Below are 19459 nucleotides of genomic sequence, written 5' to 3' on the forward strand. Positions count from 1 at the left end.
TTTTCAGTCTCTCATTAAATTTGGAGCAGTAGGCAATTTAATCAGGTGGTGATCAGTGTGATATTACAGAACATGACCTTTATAAAGTGTGTCTAACAAATCTGGATATTCTGTGTTACCAAACATATATTTAGTGTTTAGTTAGTTTACAGTTCTCTTTGGGGGAAAAAAAAAGTGACTCATAGCACTGGTAAGCATAAAAAAAAAGGTTTTATGTATGTTATTCGTCATTAATTTGAAGTGTTTTCTCTTGCATGTCAAGCAAATATGAATTTCCACCCCCCATTTGGACGAGCTTGAATCAACCCTGGAGCTGACTGAGGATGTGGGACATTGGTACAGCATCATTCTTCAGATGAATGCCACATTCTGCCTTTTTTTCCCTAGTCAGAGTGCCATCTCCCATTGCTTGCAGGGAAGGAACCCTCTTGCAGATGGAGCTGTTCCGCTGTGAGCTGTGAGTCAGAGTGTGCCCGTGGGCTGTGGAGCGGAGCTGAGGCTGTGGGAGCTGCAGGAAGCGGAGGGGGTGCCGCAGCCTTCTCCCGGCCTTCTGGGGCTCCATGGGCTCTGCGCGCTGCCGGGGACGCAGCAGCCTGATCAGCTCCAGAGGGGCCTTTTCTGGAAATCCCTGGAGACTTAGGGCACTGCTCTGCCAAAAAGTGAGCTTAAACTAGGGCCAATATGTAGACCAGGAAATCTTTCAGGCCAAAAGTTTTGTGCTGGTGTAGAAGGGTTTGTCATGGCAGTATTGAAGCACACCGAGCCATTCAGTATGATTGCTGCCTGTGGTCAACAGGTGTTAGGAAATCAGAGCTACCCTGATACCAAATGAGAAACTGAAAATTTTGTTTGAGTTTTTCAAATTTAGTTGTGCAGCGCAGCACATGATCTAAAGCAACTATCTTTCCCTAATATTCAGATCACAAATCTGGTTAATATTTTTTCCCCCTGCTCATAAGACTGAAAACACAGATATTCCTTAAAAATTCTGTAATTTGAAGCCTTAGACTCAAAACCCCAGACCAGTAGCTCAGACATGGGTCCTTTTATGGATAATCCCAATTAGCTAAATCTGTCCACCCATGTGCCATTTGGAAGCTCTAAATCTAGGTTTTTCATCACACAAGGTGAATTTCAAGTTAGATAGGTAGGATTTGACTTCTGAGAAGGTGAATATATTGTTTCTTCTCCTCTAGTACTAAAACAGTCAAACAGATGCCCTGAGATATAATATCCAGTATATTTTTGCATCTTTGTTTTAGATATTAACATGCACTGAGTATCCAAATATCTTTTTCATACTATCTTACATTATGTAGTGCAACATTATTTAATGCTTCCAGTCAGAGAGGAAGAGATAACATCCTCTTCTCTGCATGAAGATCTCTGAATTCCTCTAACATAGACCTAGCTGAAGAAACATAGGATTATCTCATATATCCATATCGGAAGTACAAAAGTACTTTTGTCAAGGAGTACTTTTGTCATTTGGAGGGGTAATTTAAAACTGTTATTACTATTGCCGTTGAGTCCTAAATCAATTCCTTCTAGGAAAAGAAGACCAGTTTAATGAGATCAGAATTAATAAAGGTTCACCAATTTCCTCCTTCTGTGGAGTAAAGAAATTAAGAAAAAAACACTATACCAAAATTTGGCATCCTGCTTCTACCTTTCACATTTCCCAAGTACACATCCAGGAAGAAAATTTGTCAGTTGTCTCTAAGTAACATGTTAGGCAGTGTTGCAATTTTTCATGTGACTCTAAAATAAATAATTTATTTCACATAAGTAGCGAGGACATCTATGTTGAATGGTGGATGAGTTTTTAAAAGACAGATTTGTATCTGATTATTTTGACTCCTTACGATGAGTCTTGTCTGGGAATGCTGCTCATCAAAAACTCACATTGAAATGGGAAGAAAAAGGTAAGATTAAGAAACAGAATGTTTTCAATATCTTACAGCATGTAAAATTAACAATAAATCTTTAAAAAAAGATATTGTGTTCAGTAGAGCATGTTTTTAAGGATGTACCTTTATCCTTATTCAGATATGTCAATTACTGACTGCTTAACACAAGATGAATTGAAGAAAGGTCTGGAGGGAATTTTACAGATGTCCTAGTCATGAGAAACTTTACAAAAAGCTTGTGAAGCTGCCCACAGATTTGAAGCTGTGAGAAATCTGAAATGCCATGGATGACTATGAAGCTACTTAAAATTTCTGAGGTTAATGGACTGCATGTTAGGGATTATGAGCATCACTTAACTGCTCTGCTTTTACAGAACAGACTTTTTATCTTCTAATAATGTTAATTATGAAGCATATGTATTCTGATATGACATAATGGATGCCATTGTTCCATTTATGAAAACATTTAATGTTTACCAGTGTTGGTGAAGGGCAGAATATTGCATAGTCCTGCTATACCTAATTTTCTGTTGTATATAATACAACAGTATTTCAGATACACTTTCTTTGCATGCCAGTAGAACACCACTGTTTTCTTCTTCACATTACATACAGTAAAAGCTATTCCTACTTTTATTATAATTGGGAAATCAATGTACACCTTCATTATTTTAGAAAATGAGTGATGACATTCTTCATCCTAGTGAGTATTCTCTCCAAAGAAAATCAGTCTGATTTTCACCATCTGAAAGTTCCAAATTATTATTTTTTCTCCAACAGGTCTCCTGTCTTTTATCCCCTGCAGAACTAATTTTGACTAAACAAAGACATAAGCAAACTTATCAAGTATCTGGGATGAACATATGATCTGGTAGATGGCAACAGCTACAGAGAATAGAGTTCCACTTTCAAAACAGTGTTAAACACTTACATCTTCCCATTCTTTTCCTTTGAGAAGTGTAGATGGGAGCCTTTCAGTTTGGTCCTGGATCTGCAAATACATCTATGTTATTAAAGACCACTGAAAATTAATATTTTTCTGTTTTGGTATTTTGTTCCTGTTACCATAAGCAAATGAAACAAGCAGACAAAGGCCTCTTTCACTGACAAAAAGTTCTCACATATCAAAAAGCTCTTTTTACAGAATGATAAAATTGCATCAAATATTTGTTGCCTCCATGCAGAGAGATATTAATCTAAGATTTGAATAATTCTTAAAATTTTACTGGTGTCCCCTCACTCCCATATTATTGATGCAGATTTTGTGGGATGTCTCCCACTTCCACCCTGTTCTGAATGGATGGAAATGTTTGGAATTGAGAAGGATTTTTCAGTTACTATAAGGATAGTAAAATTTAGAATATAGTAGAGATTGAATACACCTCACTACTTTAGAAACTGAAGATCCCTTTTTCTCAGATGTATAAATCTTAACAGATTCTATCAGGTTCAAATTTTGTAATTTGAGCTGCAATTAGCCATTTCTGAAATCTTGTGAATAAAATATTTGCTGCCTCTGCCTTACAAGCAAGGAAGCATTGATTTGGAGACAAGTGCTTTGAGATGTGCTCTACTGTTCATCACTGTGAGCTACTAAATTGCAGAAAATCCTATAATGTTTTGCTCCCTCATGCCCATCACTAACAAACTGTTTTATAGAAGGTTTAAATTATTCATATTGCAACAATAAAGCTCACAGCTACTACTCAGCTCCTTAGTTGGCTGCTGGATAAAATTCCCTCCTCACAGTGGTGGGCACACTAGTATTACATTAGAAGGTTGGGTTAAAGACAAATCTCACAAAAATGACAGATATGGAAGAAGTGAAAATAATAACTCAGAAAAAAAAACTTGGAAACTGTTGATGTTAGGTGTGTCTAAAGCACTGCAACTGAGGAAGGACCACATGGGTGCTCCTTACGTTGTCAGTGAAAGTTTCCTTCTAATGAACTCTCTGTAAATTAAAAAAAAAAAAAACAACCAAAATGCAAGCTTTGTTTCCTGAACAGAGAAGTATCTTTGAGCCTTTTATACGTCCACCTTTTGAAAATATCTTTTCAATACACAGTTCTATTTTGGCTTGGACTCAGTCTTCTGTGACACATCTTTAAAGTTGTTTTGAGTTAGGGATACATATATATTTAGCTTAGTACTGGCTGAAGATTATCTTGTTTCTGGTGGTCTATGCAAGATGGATCCAGTCCATGAAAAATACCTTTCTAATAGAGAGAAATCTATCCAGTTTTATTATTTTCAGAAAAAAAAAATTGTTTTCTGCGTCAAGTAAGGCTTGTCTTGCCACCCCATTGAAGGGTGACCCCATTAACCTTCATGATTTGGGAAGTATGAACAAAGGTCACTGCTGCAGTGAGTGCTTTTTTGATAAAAGAATGCTAAGAGTCTGAAAGTGCAGGCTTACTATCCTTTTAGTTTTTACTATAAGTAGACGTGCACTTTAATGGGGCTCTAGGGAAAAAAAAAAATCCTTTTTCAAATGCCATTAGTCCATAGCTGCTGTGATGTCCATCCCCCAGCTAGACAAGGCACCACCCTGCCTGCCCTGGGGTCTGTGGCTGGTGTGCCCAGCACTGTGGAATGGAATGGAATGGAATGGAATGGAATGGAATGGAATGGAATGGAATGGAATGGAACAGAAGAATAAATTATTTTAATTGAAATTAAAATTAATTTAATTTTAATTTAAAAAATTAAAGGGACCTCCAATGGGAAGGACCTCCAATGATCACCTAGTCCAGCTTTGTGACCAATTCAGAGCTGGCCAAAAATTAAATGAGTTTTAAACATAGTCTTGTTACTGAGGACCTGTGTACTTACATGCACATAAGCTGTATACTTTCCTCCTTGAAGCCAAACACATTATGACTGGAATTCTTCTTTGGACACATTCAAAAGCAATTATAGATATGGAGGAATAACAAAGCATTAATTTGAATTCTGTACTGTAAAGTGTGTGACCATTGAGATGGCCGTATAAATATACCCTTTCTCTTCCCTCCCTGTTGGCTGTATTGTGCATGTTGTCACTGCAGCTCACTTTCAGAGACTGTGTTATGTGCCTAATGCTTCACAGTCACACTGGAGTCATCACTAAGGGTTGAACCCAGAAAATTTGTATGAGTTTTTGTCAATGAATTCAAGGTTTTGCTAGGCACAGGCATATTTGGTGTTCAGACTGATGTTTAGGGAAAATCCCATCAACCAAGGTCATTCTGGTCTATCCTGAGCTAAGCAGAGGAAACTATTAATGTTCAATGTGAGGATCCCAAAATAAGCTATGTGTTGAGAAATGTAGAAGCACACCTATTCATGTGGTAGTTTGCCAGTGCTAGGAAGTTATATGGTAGGAAAAAAAGATTAAATTCTTACTGTTATCAGTACACAAGTATAAGGTAACATGACAATAATTTACCTCAGTTGATGGGTTTTTAATTTTTCTATCTTAGAAACCAAATGATGTGAGGCTTCTTTTCTGTGCTACCTTCCGTTGAATTCTTAGTCTGAGGAACTGTAGGACACTGGGTCATAAGACAATCACTAAGCTCTTTCTAGTAGCTAGAAAGTCTGTAATTTTTTTCTGTATTTTTCTCCCAGAATGACCCAGGAGGCAATTACAGGGTCCCCCAATTAACAGTTGGTTCTCCAGCATCTATTCTGGTTCAAGATGCTATGGGATTTGAACTGGGATTAGCTCAGTAAGTCAGAGCCTGGTGCTAATAACACGAAGGTTGTGGGTTCAATCCCTGCAAAATGACCCAGGAGGCAATTACAGGGTCCCCCAATTAACAGTTGGTTCTCCAGCATCTATTCTGGTTCAAGATGCTATTGGATTTGAACTGGGATTAGCTCAGTAAATCAGAGCCTGGTGCTAATAACACCAAGGTTGTGGGTTCAATCCCTGTATAGGCCATTCACTTAAAAGCTGGACTTGATGATCCTTGTGGGTCCCTTCCAAATCAGAGTAGTCCATGATTCTGAACTAAAAATGCTCTGCTTGAGCAGGAGTTGTCAGAGCTGTCCTTACCTAGGCTTTCTAGCAAGGTCTGTATGTGAAAGGATTTGACTCTGTATTTCATGGAAATATATAGCCTCTCCAAGTATCCATCTGCCCTTCTATGAAATAGCAATAAAAAGCATATATTCACAATGATATTTCAGGGGTTAAGTAATTAATGTCTTGAGTAGCTTAATGCAGAAACACTTTATATGATTAAGTACTGATGTACTTGATTAGTTTTGGAATTTGATAATGTAGTCTCCTGCTGTGGTTCATTTGGAACTTCTGCTTGGTCTTCCTGTGGGAATATAAAGGATGTTATGCCCAGAGTACAACTACAACCCTTGTTTCAGTCCCACCAAAAGTGACAGGACACATTAGTTATTGGGAATTTCCAGTTTCTTTGCAAAAAGTATTAGAACCCAGAGGAAATACTAATGCTATTGCGTGGGACTGTGCACATGACTGTTCTTAATTCAAAAGCAACTACCTCCTTCCTAGCACTCCTCTTGATCCTTGGGGCTAATAGTATAAGCCAAAGAGACACAGACAGGGTCAGTCTCAATTCCTGAATCTAACTGCAGAAATAAAAGTGGTTGTATGTGGATGTGCAAGTTTGTACACCTGTACAGTCATGGTTTAGTTTTCCAAGCAGCTCTTAATGCTGAACATTGCAGATATGGCACTAAGAAATGCAGTGCTGGCTGCAAAATAGCAGGTAATCACACCAAGAGAAAAGAGGGACCACCGTCCTTGTACGTCTCAGGTGTAAACAGAACACTTTGGGGAACATTGCTGCACTTCAACAAAGGAAAGATGGAGTTGTAGTCCCTTGTGTGATAGACTCAAGTAATCCTTGTTAATGTCTAACTCAGGTTTTGGAGACAGCATCTTCAATGAGAGGGGCAAATATACATTTGGTGACAAAATACTGCCTGCCCTGTTTTTTTCTACAACTTAAAGAGAAAAAGGAAGAGAAGTATTCTTGATACAATGCAGATGTATCTCTTCAAAACTGATAAATTGCTGAAAACTGGTAATACTTCCTACCTTGAGGCCACAACACTTGCAAAAGCTTCACGTATTTTAGCCATAGAAATTTTTCCCTAATGTCTGAGAATCATGACTAACTAGGTGGGTAGTCACCTCTGAGCTTTAGACTTCGCCTATTCATCTATGGAAACACTGAAACTCACCTCTGTTTTTAACTTTTGTGCACTTTCTATCAGTCCATTTGCCTTCATCTTCTTTCAGCTGTTAGCTCTCTTCCTCGTGGCTAGCATGATGGAGCCTGATTTCAGATTGTGGCTTCTACATACTATGGAAACAGAAATAAATATTTTACCTTTTTAAAAAAAAATATTTCTTATTATATAAGTGCATTAGTAACAATGCATGGCACAGGGAATGCAGTAATCGAATGTGCTGTGCAGAGCTTACCCTTTGTTGCTTAGCAATTAAATATATGCATGTAGCAGCAGCATTGACAAAGATGCTAATAAAAAGTGACAAGTTATATCTCCAGAAAAAATTACAGGATTAAGAAAAGAATATCTGTCAAGATACTAGAGCAACAGCAAATGGTACATATGGATAGATCGTGTCCCTCCTGAAGGCAAGATCTTCAGGTACTGACCACTAGAGGGGCTGAGATGATGGAAATAGAAGGTATCCACATTTATAGCATGGGCTACAGACACACAGTTGTGCAAACATCATGGTAAGACTTTCTGTTGTTGTTGTTGTTTTTCCTTTATTATTCATATTTATTTTTATCTACAAAGTGTCTAGAAACATGTTCTGTTTCCTTTGTTTCATTTTTCTCCTCGGTGTTCAGGGTTGCAGATTTTTCACAGCATTTCTGTCTATCGAATTTCTGACTTTCCTAGCAGATCTTTGTGTCACAGTATATGGTTTTATTTATAAAACATGGTGCAATCTTTTGTGTTAATGTGAATAGAATTATCTTTAAAACTGGTTCTTTAAGAATACTAATCTGCTAATCTTTATTTGTTTATTTATTTATTTTTAATTTGGAGCAAAGATGAAACAGAGGAACTGCACTGTAGGCTGAAATTCTCAAAAGAGCCCAGCATTTAAAGACTGCTTTCTATGTGGGATTTGTATGTTTAACCTTTCGCTCCTTCTCTCTCATTTTTAATCTCCTGAAATCTGTGTCACTTTTGTTGTGCTCAGGTAGTGCATTGCTTCTTGGGCTGGTTAATACTGATTATCCACTTGCTCTGCTGTAGATAAACACAGTCATCAAGGTTTTTTTAGTGCTTTTTCCAAACTGGCTTGACACATTGTTACATGAAATTATTTTTATTACATTTAAAGAATGATTTACAGGTTCTAAGTAAGTACTCAACACATTTATTAATATCTGTGGTATTTAGCAAATATTTCTGGTTATGTGGTGGATTTAAGTAGCTTTTTTTCTAATAATTCTTTCTGCATTTTAGAGCTTTTCCTCATTAGGTTTCTGCTCACCAAAGTGCTGATTCTGCACTTGACAGTCTGCCTGCATAGTGAATTGCAGGATCTGGGCCCAATTTTGATCTATTTATATTATAGTCCATTTCATTTTAACTGAATGAAAGTACTAATTTGGCTGTACTTGCTTTCAGGATTATCTCAAGTTGTGCCAAATCATCAGACAGTCCATTTGGACTTTGGCGGGCTTTGCTGAAGCTCCTGCATTTTTGCTCAAGTGCTATTGAAAAAGTGCAATTTATCAAAAAAAGTAGCCTAACTCTTGGCTTGATTCAACAATTCTGGGTCTTTATCTCCAGCTTTAGCATATAAGATGGACCCTGAATCAGTACAGATCATGTTGTATTCTGTGTTAACAAAATGAATCAGGCTTCTTTTAATTCATATACTATACCCCCTAAGAAATAGAAATTAAAACATACAGTAAAAATAATAGTTAAAAATTGAAACATTACTTGACTTCCCCCCCTCCCACTTTCATTATGACTGTATGCATAGAACAGTTATTAAGATAACACTGGCATAGAGCAATCCTGTTATATGATGTAAACAGCAGAAGGGTATTCAATGAGTTGTTTTTATTTTTTTTTTTTGAGCTAGTCAACCTTATGATCACTTCTAGCATTAGTTAAGCAGGCAGAAATTATCTTGTACAGATGCAACTATATTGCAACCCCAATCAGTGAGGGTAAGGAAATAAGAGTGTAAGATAGAAAGGAAGAAGAGCAGCAGATCATTGTGGTGAAATATTTTATGTGCATTTGGTTGAGATCTTTTTAACAAGATGTTTTACATCTAGCTCAGGACACTGAGTCAGACATCCAGAAAAGGGAAAATTTGAATTCACTGGGGTGATATAAAACAAAATTTTCCTTTTCCTCCTACTCTAGTAAATGCTATCATGGCAAATAAGCTTTGAGAGAATCACTTTGATTTGTGAAATACTTTTCTCCAAAGGCTGCATTTTGAAAGCTATTTCCAAATAAGCCTGTGCTACCCAGAAGCAGCAGAAGTATTTCATTTTCTAGAAAGATTTAAAACATATTTATGTATGCCTTTCTTCCCACATTACCTGCAATGACATGAAAACATGGGGTGTGTGTTTATACATGTATGTATGTGTGTATACATGTATGTATATGTGCATATATAATGCCAAGGGGAAAAGCAAATGCTTTACAGAAATGTCTACTTAAATGTCTGCCTGAAAATGTATGCAGTACATTCTTTTTTAAATAGCCTCCTCCTGGTAGTACCTTCACTCAGATTCTCACCATTCCCATACAGTGTTCTGTAAATACCCTGTGAGAATGACTAGCAGGGAGGATGATCTTGCATAACAGGCAGCTGACTAATTTAGACCAGGAACATTGATCTACAATGACTGAAATAGTCTCAATCTTGTTCCGTTTTCGACATTTGAAGTTTTGTCATCACACCCATGGATACTTGTGTAGCTCAGTCACCGGAAGTCACTGCTCATGTATTTTACCATTTTCAGGTAAAGCAAGAGAGGGATAAGCTATTCAAAAAAAAAAAAAAAAGTTACAATTTTTTGTGTCATATGTGTTCCTGACACAGAGAGAGCTATGTTAAATTTTTGTGAACTATTTGTTCCCTATTCACGTCTTTAACACGTACCATAACAGGCCCTCTTCTCCATTTTTCTCAGCATGCTACTTTTCCCTCCATATTTTATTCACCTTTCTGAGCACTGTATCTTGACTTAAGCTTTTCTTCTCTTTTATCCATATAGATAAATTAATGTTTTCATAAACAGGCTGCTTTCAAAAAGTTATTGCAATAATGAAAGTCTAAGGTCCATCTCTCACCTATATTTTCTTCAGTTTTGGACCACATCGGTAAAGATGGGGATTGTGGCATATGTTTCGCAGGCACAGTAATTGAGCAGTTTCTTTGGCCACCAATATCTTTGAGACATTGATTTAAATCAGTGCTGGACACTGCAAAGCCAAACACCGCAAAGAGGCAGGACTTGTTTGAGGGCTGGGCTGTTCTGGGTCTGAAGCCAAGGGATGAAGCTGAGCTTGCAAGGTGTGAATGTCTTTGAGTGTAAGTCATTGCTAGTCACTAAAGCCTCTTGGAGGTTAGCTCTGATGTTTCCTTTTGACTGATATTCAACTCTTCCCATAGATGTTGGTACATAATCAGGGCCAATGTATGTGTATGTATTTTCAAACATATATGAGAACCCACTGGGGTCCTCCTTCAACTCCAGTGAGCTTTTTCTTCATCCATGCTCTTGGACTTCTCTTAGAAGAGACTTTAAAGAATTTCCAATGGGCTGTTATGCATGTGCTACATAAATAGGCATACATCTTATATTCTTTGCTACCACAAAGATATGAGTCATACCTGCAAGTAATTTTGTTTTGAGTAACAGCAAACTGGATCTGAATTCCTAAAGCAGGAAGAAGTCAGGGAAGAAATTACTGTGTAGTTTGCTAGTTTTAGTTTCAGCAAAGAATTTTGTAAAATAAACAATGCTTTATTAAATATATGCCCTTAAAAAAACCCAAAATCTAACCTAGAACTGTAAAATATATTGCTTTTGCATTTGTCCATTTAGATTTTTATTCGTATTGCAAAAATACATCTAAAATGAGTAAAACACAGAAAATTTATAGGTTAAGAAATGAGCAGATATTTTTACAATTCTTTTTTATAAGAAAAGCAGCATATTTTTTCTCTCCCCTCACTCTCCAATGTATCTTGCTTAGAATAATCAGCTCACCAGTTTTAATCTTTACTTATACCTAACTTGGAGAATACATCATTATGGCAAAAGTAAACTAGTTTGAATCCAAATTTTCTTCTTCACTTACAAACACCAGAAGAAAGTAATGGGTAAAATTTAGGACACTATTGTATAATAAATGAGTAATCAGGGAAAATGTAATGCATAGACAACGGTTGCTCCTTGCTGTGCTGTTGCTCAGATACACAGCCTGACTGAATATAAACATACTGATTTAGAAAAAGTGCAGATTTGGTGATACATACCCCACAAGCCTGAAAGCAGTGAATGAGAAGAGTTATATTCATATAACTGGTTGCTGCCTATTTGAAAAAGCCCTTTTAGGCATACAGTAATGTACAGTGGAGTTAAGCTTGTAAAATTACATTGCAATACATGTTTTGGCCTGTGACTTGTAGAAAAGGGCTTTCAGAGACATCTATTTGAAGGCTTTTTTTTTTTTTTTTTTTTTTTTTTTTTTTTTAATTTTATTTATTTCTTGATCAGTGCAGAAGAAACTCATGGAAACTCTTCCATAAGGATAGCTTGGCACAGAGTCCATAACCTAGCAATAGAGAGGATGAAGTTAGACTTGCTTATAATTTTTAAAGTGTGTGATTTGATGTTCCTAGGTTATCAGTTTTAATACATGGTTGGAGATATTTACTGATGGACAGAAAAGAATAGCTTCATCTTTGTTCAACAAAGAAGGCCTTTGCAACATAAAGAATTATAAAGTTCTTTTTAATAATCTAATTTTTTTAAAAAACATTTCTTTAACTTCATATTAACTACTGGTGCTCTGTTTGATACTGAATATAAATGTGCTTATCAAGATATTTGTGGGAAATACTCTATTTCTTATGAGACAAATAGTAAAGGAGTGCAGGAACCCTTTGCCTATGGGATCCATCAGAATTCTTGCCATCAGAATGCCACAGAAACCTTCAATCTGTGTCATTTTATGCATGCTGCATCAATCTGGCAGGATAGTATGGGAAACCATTCAAGCTGAGAGGTGGATTTCAGGGAAAGCTTGGCTTTATTCTCAACTGCTCAGCTTTTGCAGAAAGTGAGGTGGATGGAGGTTGCTCCCTCCTGCTGGACATCCCTGCCAAGAGGACAGCAACTCGGAGTGCTCTTTTGAGCGGGTTCTGGCTTGTGGGGAAAGGTGTCTGAGCCGCAGCGACGGCGGCTCCCCAGCTCGGGGAGCTTTGCCTCTAGATGGAGCCGGCCGCTCGCGGTGGCGCTGAGGGCTGAGCCTGCCGCCGAGCAGCTCCCCCTGATCGCAGCGGGCTTTATCCGGCTCCCAGCCCGGCCTGGCCTCTTGTGGGCTTTCTCCGGGCTCTCCCCTTGCAGCTCACTCTGTGTCTTGGCATCTTCCAGAAGTCACTTGTTCCTCATCGTCTTCATTTTCTCCTTAAATCTAGCTGCCAGCTGTGTTCTGTAAGATAGTAACTTTTTCAAAGCTGTGTTTTCTTTATATTGTGTACTCATTTGCTGTGATTGTGAATCTGAACTTTATTTGTCTGTGCTTTAGGTAAAGTCAGGGCATGTCTCCTTATGTTCGCACCTTGGAATGATTTCTAAAGAATAATTTGTATTTTTACAGGTAATTTGATCCTCGACTTGAATTATTTCAATCTGAGCAAGATCTGCTCTTGTTTTAAATACTGTCCCATTATAAATTACCCTGTCTGTGAATTAAGATGCTCTCCCATAGCTTGTAATGCTGCAGCTGAACTCCAATATAAAGCCGTATTTAGAGCTGATTTCTTAGTTCCCAAGAAGCTGGGGCTGTGAATTTTCATTGTTCTGGGCATAAGTGCTCCCAAACAGAGCAAAATGCGTTTCTGTGCCAATCAGGTTGTAACATATTTTAAGCAGCATGATGTGACACAGTTAATAGTATACAGAGATCACTTTATTTTTTTATCATTTCTCCCAGGGAATAAGACAGGAGCACAAGAAAGTAAGCAGGCATAACAGAAAACAGCTTAAATGTCAGAGTAGCACTCTACCAATAAATATCAACCTTTTGGTGTACTCTCGTTGCGTAAGTTTTATAAGCTCCCACTAAACTGCTTCTGGTTCTGTCAAAATCTGGGTGCCTTTGCATTTACTAAGACTTAATCAGAAGTAAAACCTTTATCACATTCTCATTTACACTTCAAATTTTTGAGTGGAAAATTGTTCAATATTTTCAATGACTTATATAGAAATTGCTGATTATTTTAAGCCAACAGCTGAATTCTTTGAACTTCTAGGAAGTACTTTCCCCCTTCTTTAGTCTATCTAGGTGTCATACATGGAAATTATACATGAAAAAGTGACCATTTCTGATTTGTTATTTTGTGTGACATTTAATGCATTAGCAAGAATTTGTTATTATGAAAGTGAAGGATTACAGGGACAAGGTCTATTTTCCAGTCTGGTTTAAGAAACTAATGATGTGATAGGCAGTATTCTGAGTTCTTACAAGTTGGACATTTGGTCTGAAATGGCAAGGGCAATTTTCATATCTACTTTTTAAGAAAGTATTTATGATTTTGGAAAAGTTCAGTCTGTGAGTATTGGGGGTCTTGTTTGACTCCTTGGGGCTGGCAATGCTGGAAGAGATGCTGTAGATTTGGGTGTTGAGGGGATTATAACTCCTACCTCAGCAGCAGGAATAAGCCTCTGCTGGCACTGCTTCACTATAAACCACGGCTGATTTCGGTGTAATTCCTGCTGAAGGTGTCAAATATTTTACCTGCATGTCCTGTATGCAGTGAGCACCCTGCTCTTTCTGAAAAAGGGTTCTTTGTGAAAAGACTTCATTGAATGTATTGAAGAGTAATATTAAGAACTTTCACCTAAAGGGAACATCAGCAAAATCACATATAGGAAAAATAAAGGGAAGTAACTGAACTGATAAAGAATATATTAATCTGTCAAACATGTCACAGTAAAAGCAACTAGCTGTAAGGAGGTAGTTGAGGTGAAAAGAAAAAATAGGCTACTTGTATGTAGGAGAATTGACAATGGTGGTTCGGGGAGGTTTTCAAAATAACAGGCAACACCAGGGAATAAAATAATTCAGTGTGCTTGGAAGGGACTTAAGTAGAAAGCTAATTGAAGTAAAAAGATAAAACTAAGAAATATTTTAAATGACTGTTGAGGATGCAGCCACTGGATACAATTTTAAAGAGCTTGGTATACTGAGTGACTGTGAGGTCAGGAAATATTACAGGCTCTAGCCAGTTTGACATTTATATAAGAATACTGAAATAAAGAATCATGCTGATTGCTGTAAGATAAAAAAATAAAAAAAAAAAAAAAAAAAGAAAAGAAAAAAAAAAGAAACAACCCAAAATTTGTTTTACATATAGCTGTTTCTTATTACAATGGATATGGAATCTAACCACAGAAGATGAACTTTTAATTTTCTTATATTGGAAAGATTTACAACAATACTAAGGACAATAATCTGAATTTGGCTTGCTAAATCTCCAGCTAGTGCCTTTTTTCTGGCATCCTGAGCAGTGTTTTCTGGGTTTTGGCTTTGCACTGGTCAACAGCAGACAGCTGATCCACAGACACTGCTGAAGCTGGGGATCCACAAAACATTCCCACGACAAGGTCTGTCCTGCAATACTTTTTCTTATATTCAGATGTGGAATAATATGCCTCAGAGTCTATACTTAAAAAGATAAAAGGAACACAGCTAAAAGGTTTATAAACCAGCGAGACTATTTTTTTGTCTGAATAATTTTGGTGCATTTGGTGAATTTTAATGCTTATGGAAATGAAAGATCTTATTGGAGGCAAAGAAAGTGTAGGCAGTAACCATAGTGACTTCTGCACGTATCAGCTTTTCCAGTGTGCTTCAGTTCTAGACTGCAAAATCCTGGATATGAAACATTGTGGGTGCTTACTGGGCAACCACGATGCAGGATTGATGCAGGGGTGTTGGCGTCCTTTCATAAAAGACTAGAAACATGGGAACGAAAGTCATTTGCCAGGTTTCTCACTGAGGTCAAATCTAAATTATGAAAGCATCACAGGGTACCACTGTGAATATTAATGTTGCTACTGATGGGTTTTTTTGCAGACTGGCAGGGTTAAATAATCTATTGGGGGTATCTTCATCTTTGTCATGTCATTTTCTGGCCCTCAGTCAACCTTAGAGAAAACCAGTTTTACAGACGTACTGTAATATGCTTTCTTGAACTATTGCTGGATGATTTTACTTCTTCCTGCATTCCACTGTTAATGAGTAGTCTTGCTCACATTATCTTTCTGCAAGAAACAGAAAATTTATGAGGAATAATCTACAGAAAGAATATTTCTACTATGTTGTTTTCTATGTCTGAAATAACTATTTTTAGTAGACAGGCTAACCAGTAATTTCAATGCACATTTTCACTGCCATAGCTTATGCTAGAAGCCTCAAAAAAAAAAAAAAAAAAATTAGAATTTGTAGTACATGTCAGCTTGGGAACTTTCCTTTGGAATGTGAGCAAGGTTCTATGAAATGAAAATGTAGGCTGAGAGAGGAGGAAAAAAATTTAACTCCTCTTATATGAAATTAATGCATATTTGAGTATTGAATATTGCAATACTGAGTATTATATTTAATTTCATTAAAATAGTCAATGTTTTGGGTTTTTTTGTTAAAATGATGCAGTTTCCTTATCCTATATTATGAATATTCTTTTCTTCAAATAGGAAGCATTAAATAAAATTTATTTACTTTCTAAAATAAAAGACAGTTTCACTAAGTTTTTAAAATAGGTCTCAAAAAATTGTGATAAGTCAATGTACATTATTGGTTATTTGGATATATGTAAATACATGCATCTGTTTACCTTTATTACTTTAAGTTAGCATGTAAGATTGAAAAGCATTTGTATTAAAATGTATTTTTAATAAAAATCATGATATCCAGAGTACCCCATTTTCTCCCATTGTCACTATACTATGTTTTTCTGTCTAGCTCAGATTTGTCAGTAGGGAGAAGTCACATAAGCGTTATAGGTTTCTCTACCTTTGAAAAACTTGTCAGTCCTACATTGATACTTTAGAGTTTGACTTTTCAAATTTGTAAGGGACAAATCCGGGTTCTTGTTGAGCCGTTACACATACTCGGTATGAAGTAGGGTCTCAGAACAAAGCTCTTCAAGAAGCTTTTGGGAAACAGATACTAAGAAGAAGTCCTTCATTTGAAGTCCTCTCAATTTATTTAAACAAAACAAAAAGACTGTGTTTTCCTGGGTGTATTTCAAGTGAATGTGCCAAGACAGGTGTGTCTGTTTGAATGATTTTCTTATAATTCATTATTCCAGGATGCTCAAACCCAGCATTTAATAACACTGAGCCTTATATTTTTTTTCCCGAAGAGCTAAATCATTCCATCTCACTTAACTAATGTATCAATTGACTTTATTGAGTCCATAATAGTTCTGAGTTTATGAGCTGTAATGCTTGGAAATGGATTAGTGCCAGTGCCTCTGATGAGATATGGCCAAAAGATGACTGTTTTGTCTCTTGGCAACACGTGAAGTTATAGAATTTGACTTTGTTTCACCTTCAAAACAAAGCTTATCATCAGCCATAACAAGGGCCTGAATATGATGTCAAACCCACATTTCAACTTGCAAAGGTCCAAACTCTGGTACTTTAGTTGTTGCAGCACAAGACAGAGTTAATATTGGGGTGACAGAGTAGCCATATTTGCATACTGGCAAACAAAGCACAGAATATGTGAGGCAGAATTTTATTTATGCACCAAAGGATCTAGACTGTGTTGCTATATTTAGCAAATAATCAATAAATATTACTGAGATCTTGTAGGCTGTTCCTCAAGGCTGTGACTTGGAGACAGTGCTTCAACTTGGAGCCTCACTGTGTGAGGTGCCTCCTTTGGGCTCTCCTTTGAGAGCTTTTGAACTATCTGCAGATGCTGTCAGGTCTCTCTCCACTTTTCCCAAAAATTTGTCCAGGGAGAACAGATGATTTAATATGGGATTTAACCTGATGACACTTTGGTCATCTTCAACTCCTTTCTCTTTAATCTATTTTTCCATGGTTTCTAGAATGATTTTTTAGAGCAGCATCTTCAGTTTTGCCGTAAAGTCTACTGATCGTCTTTCAAAGACATCAGATATGTGTAAAATCAAAAACCAGATAGGAAAAGATCATTTTTTGTCTATTTTCACATCACTTTTTTGTCTATATGAACTTAGAAAATTGGGAAGGAGGAAAAGGAGAAGGAAAGGCAAGGAACACAGGACTGCAAGTGGAGGAACTGTGTTTGACAAAGGACATAGAACAGAAAACAAAAAGATAGAAAAATTAAAGCCTGTTATGTCAGAAAGCCTACAGAAACATTCTCAGATTAGTGGTTTCTGAAGCAATGTTACTTGAGAAAAATTGGTAAAAATAATGGCCCTGTTATAAAGTTTGTCAAAATGAAACAGTACAAAGTTGAGAAACTGCTCTAAGCTGAAACATACAGGGAGACCAGGTGGTTACTTTTTATTTTTCACTGACAGTAATAATTTTGAGATACCAATTTCTTGAGTACATTCTGAAAATTCTACTGCAAAGATATGTCTGGAAGAGGAAGGAAGGAAGGAAGGAAGGAAGGAAGGGAGGAAGGAAGGAAGGAAGGAAGGAAGGAAGGAAGGAAGGAAGGAAGGAAGGAAGGAAGGAAGGAAGGAAGGAGTGTTTAAAGTCTCTAACTGAAGTTCTGTGGAGATGTTGGTAAGAAGAAAAAAATTTTTGAAGCAAACTCATTATCTTTAAAAGAAGGCATTAGTTATATATTTTTTGTATATGGTCTTTCAAGATTGCCTTTCTCTTAATTGTTATTACCGTTGTTCTTCAACCCTTGCATTAAGAGGCAGCCAGATGTTTTTGCAGTCTTACCTCCAAATTAGTGAGGGATCATTGTTCACAAAGCTATCCTGCTCACAGATCCATCTTGCACTTTGATACTACCAAAATATGAAGAATTTCTGACATCCTAACCTGAAAGAGCCTTCTCCTTTTCATGTCAGTGGTATGGCTATACCGTAGCTTTGCTGGTCAGTGTTAGTACTATATTATAGCTTTGATCTTCAATGAAGAAAAGTCTCTCTATAGATCTGTCTACCAAAGGCAGTATCACAATAGCTGTAATTTCTAGAGAATCCAGATCTGAAATTCTCCAGGAATTAGATTTTTTTTTTTTTTAATAAAGGATGAACCCAACCAAATATCTGACCTCTGGAAAATCTACCAGTCATTCTACAGTATCGAGATCTGTGGTAAAAGAGAGTATTTAGTTCCTGCTTATATCAAACAGTATTTTGTAAAGATTTTAGAGCCATAAATATTTCAATGCAGCTGTCTTTCAAAGAAGTGGGGAGTTCATTTGAAAAGGAATTGACTTAGTAAAATGCACATTTTCACAGAAAGAAAGAAATTAGGCAGAACTTTTTATCCTTTTCTTCCTATTGCTCAAACAATTCTATTTCATTTAGAAGAGTCACTAGATGCAAACCATGATTGGCCCTTATCAATCAACAATTGTGCTAACCAGATTTTGAAAAGCAAAGTCCTCCTCAAATTTTTTAGAAACTTCTGCTCTCATTTATTTTAATATTCATATGGAAATGAAAATTTTGGTTGTTTTATTTTTTCTATCAGAACATGTAATTTTTTATTTGGTTGATTTTTTTCCACCTGTATTGCTAATGGAATGTGAAATTCAAAATTTCTTTGGGACACCAACATTGCAGCTGGTGGTATAAAATTGAACTTGTGAACAGAACTTCTTTCTGATTGTTTTAGGCATTAAGTAATAATTTACAGTGATTATTATCATTCTTAAGAATTTATTTAACTGTGATACCTGTAACTGATATTTCTAGCTTTTCATTGGGAAATAGGATTTTGACAAGTAATTAAAAATTGCACATTATTCTTCATCAACATTGTTATACTATAACAAATTAAATTTGGCCTTATGAGACTGAAACCCCTCTTTGAGTTTTCTACAGTGTTGTTGAAAAGCAAAAGTGATGAATCTCAGAGGGATTTAAGGGAGAATCTTTGTTTAGGTACAGAGATGTGATGCCTGCTGTCTGTTCAATGGATTCCATCAGTCCAGTTCAGCTCCTCAAGAGATTTATGCACAAGTAGATCTGGCTAAAAGAATGAGGATGAAACTTCTAGCCCTTAGCATTTTTGATTTTGGCTGCAATCATTATGAAGGATAGCAGACTAAAATTTCCTTGTCCAAGACTCTTGCTT

General features: G+C 36.6%; 1 protein-coding gene across 21 annotated transcripts in view; it reads left to right on the forward strand.

Annotated features, from left to right (window-relative positions):
* The window catches only part of DLGAP2 (DLG associated protein 2), a 450420-nt gene that overhangs the window by 105795 nt on the left and 325166 nt on the right, over positions 1-19459 (forward strand). For 10 of the 21 annotated variants that reach the window (XM_077782384.2, XM_031504436.3, XM_077782386.2 and 7 more), the window contains exon 1: positions 6340-7645. The exons of 10 other annotated variants lie outside the window; for them this stretch is intronic. In XM_077782384.2, the coding sequence (XP_077638510.1) occupies positions 7643-7645 (3 nt within the window). In that variant the 5' untranslated portion in view covers positions 6340-7642. Of the gene's footprint in view, positions 1-6339; positions 7646-19459 lie in introns of those variants that run through there. One more of the 21 variants, XM_077782385.2, reaches the window with a different exon arrangement.

Source organism: Lonchura striata, chromosome 3 (assembly GCF_050655825.1).
Source record: "Lonchura striata isolate lonStrDom1 chromosome 3, ASM5065582v1, whole genome shotgun sequence".
Classification (NCBI taxonomy): domain Eukaryota; kingdom Metazoa; phylum Chordata; class Aves; order Passeriformes; family Estrildidae; genus Lonchura; species Lonchura striata.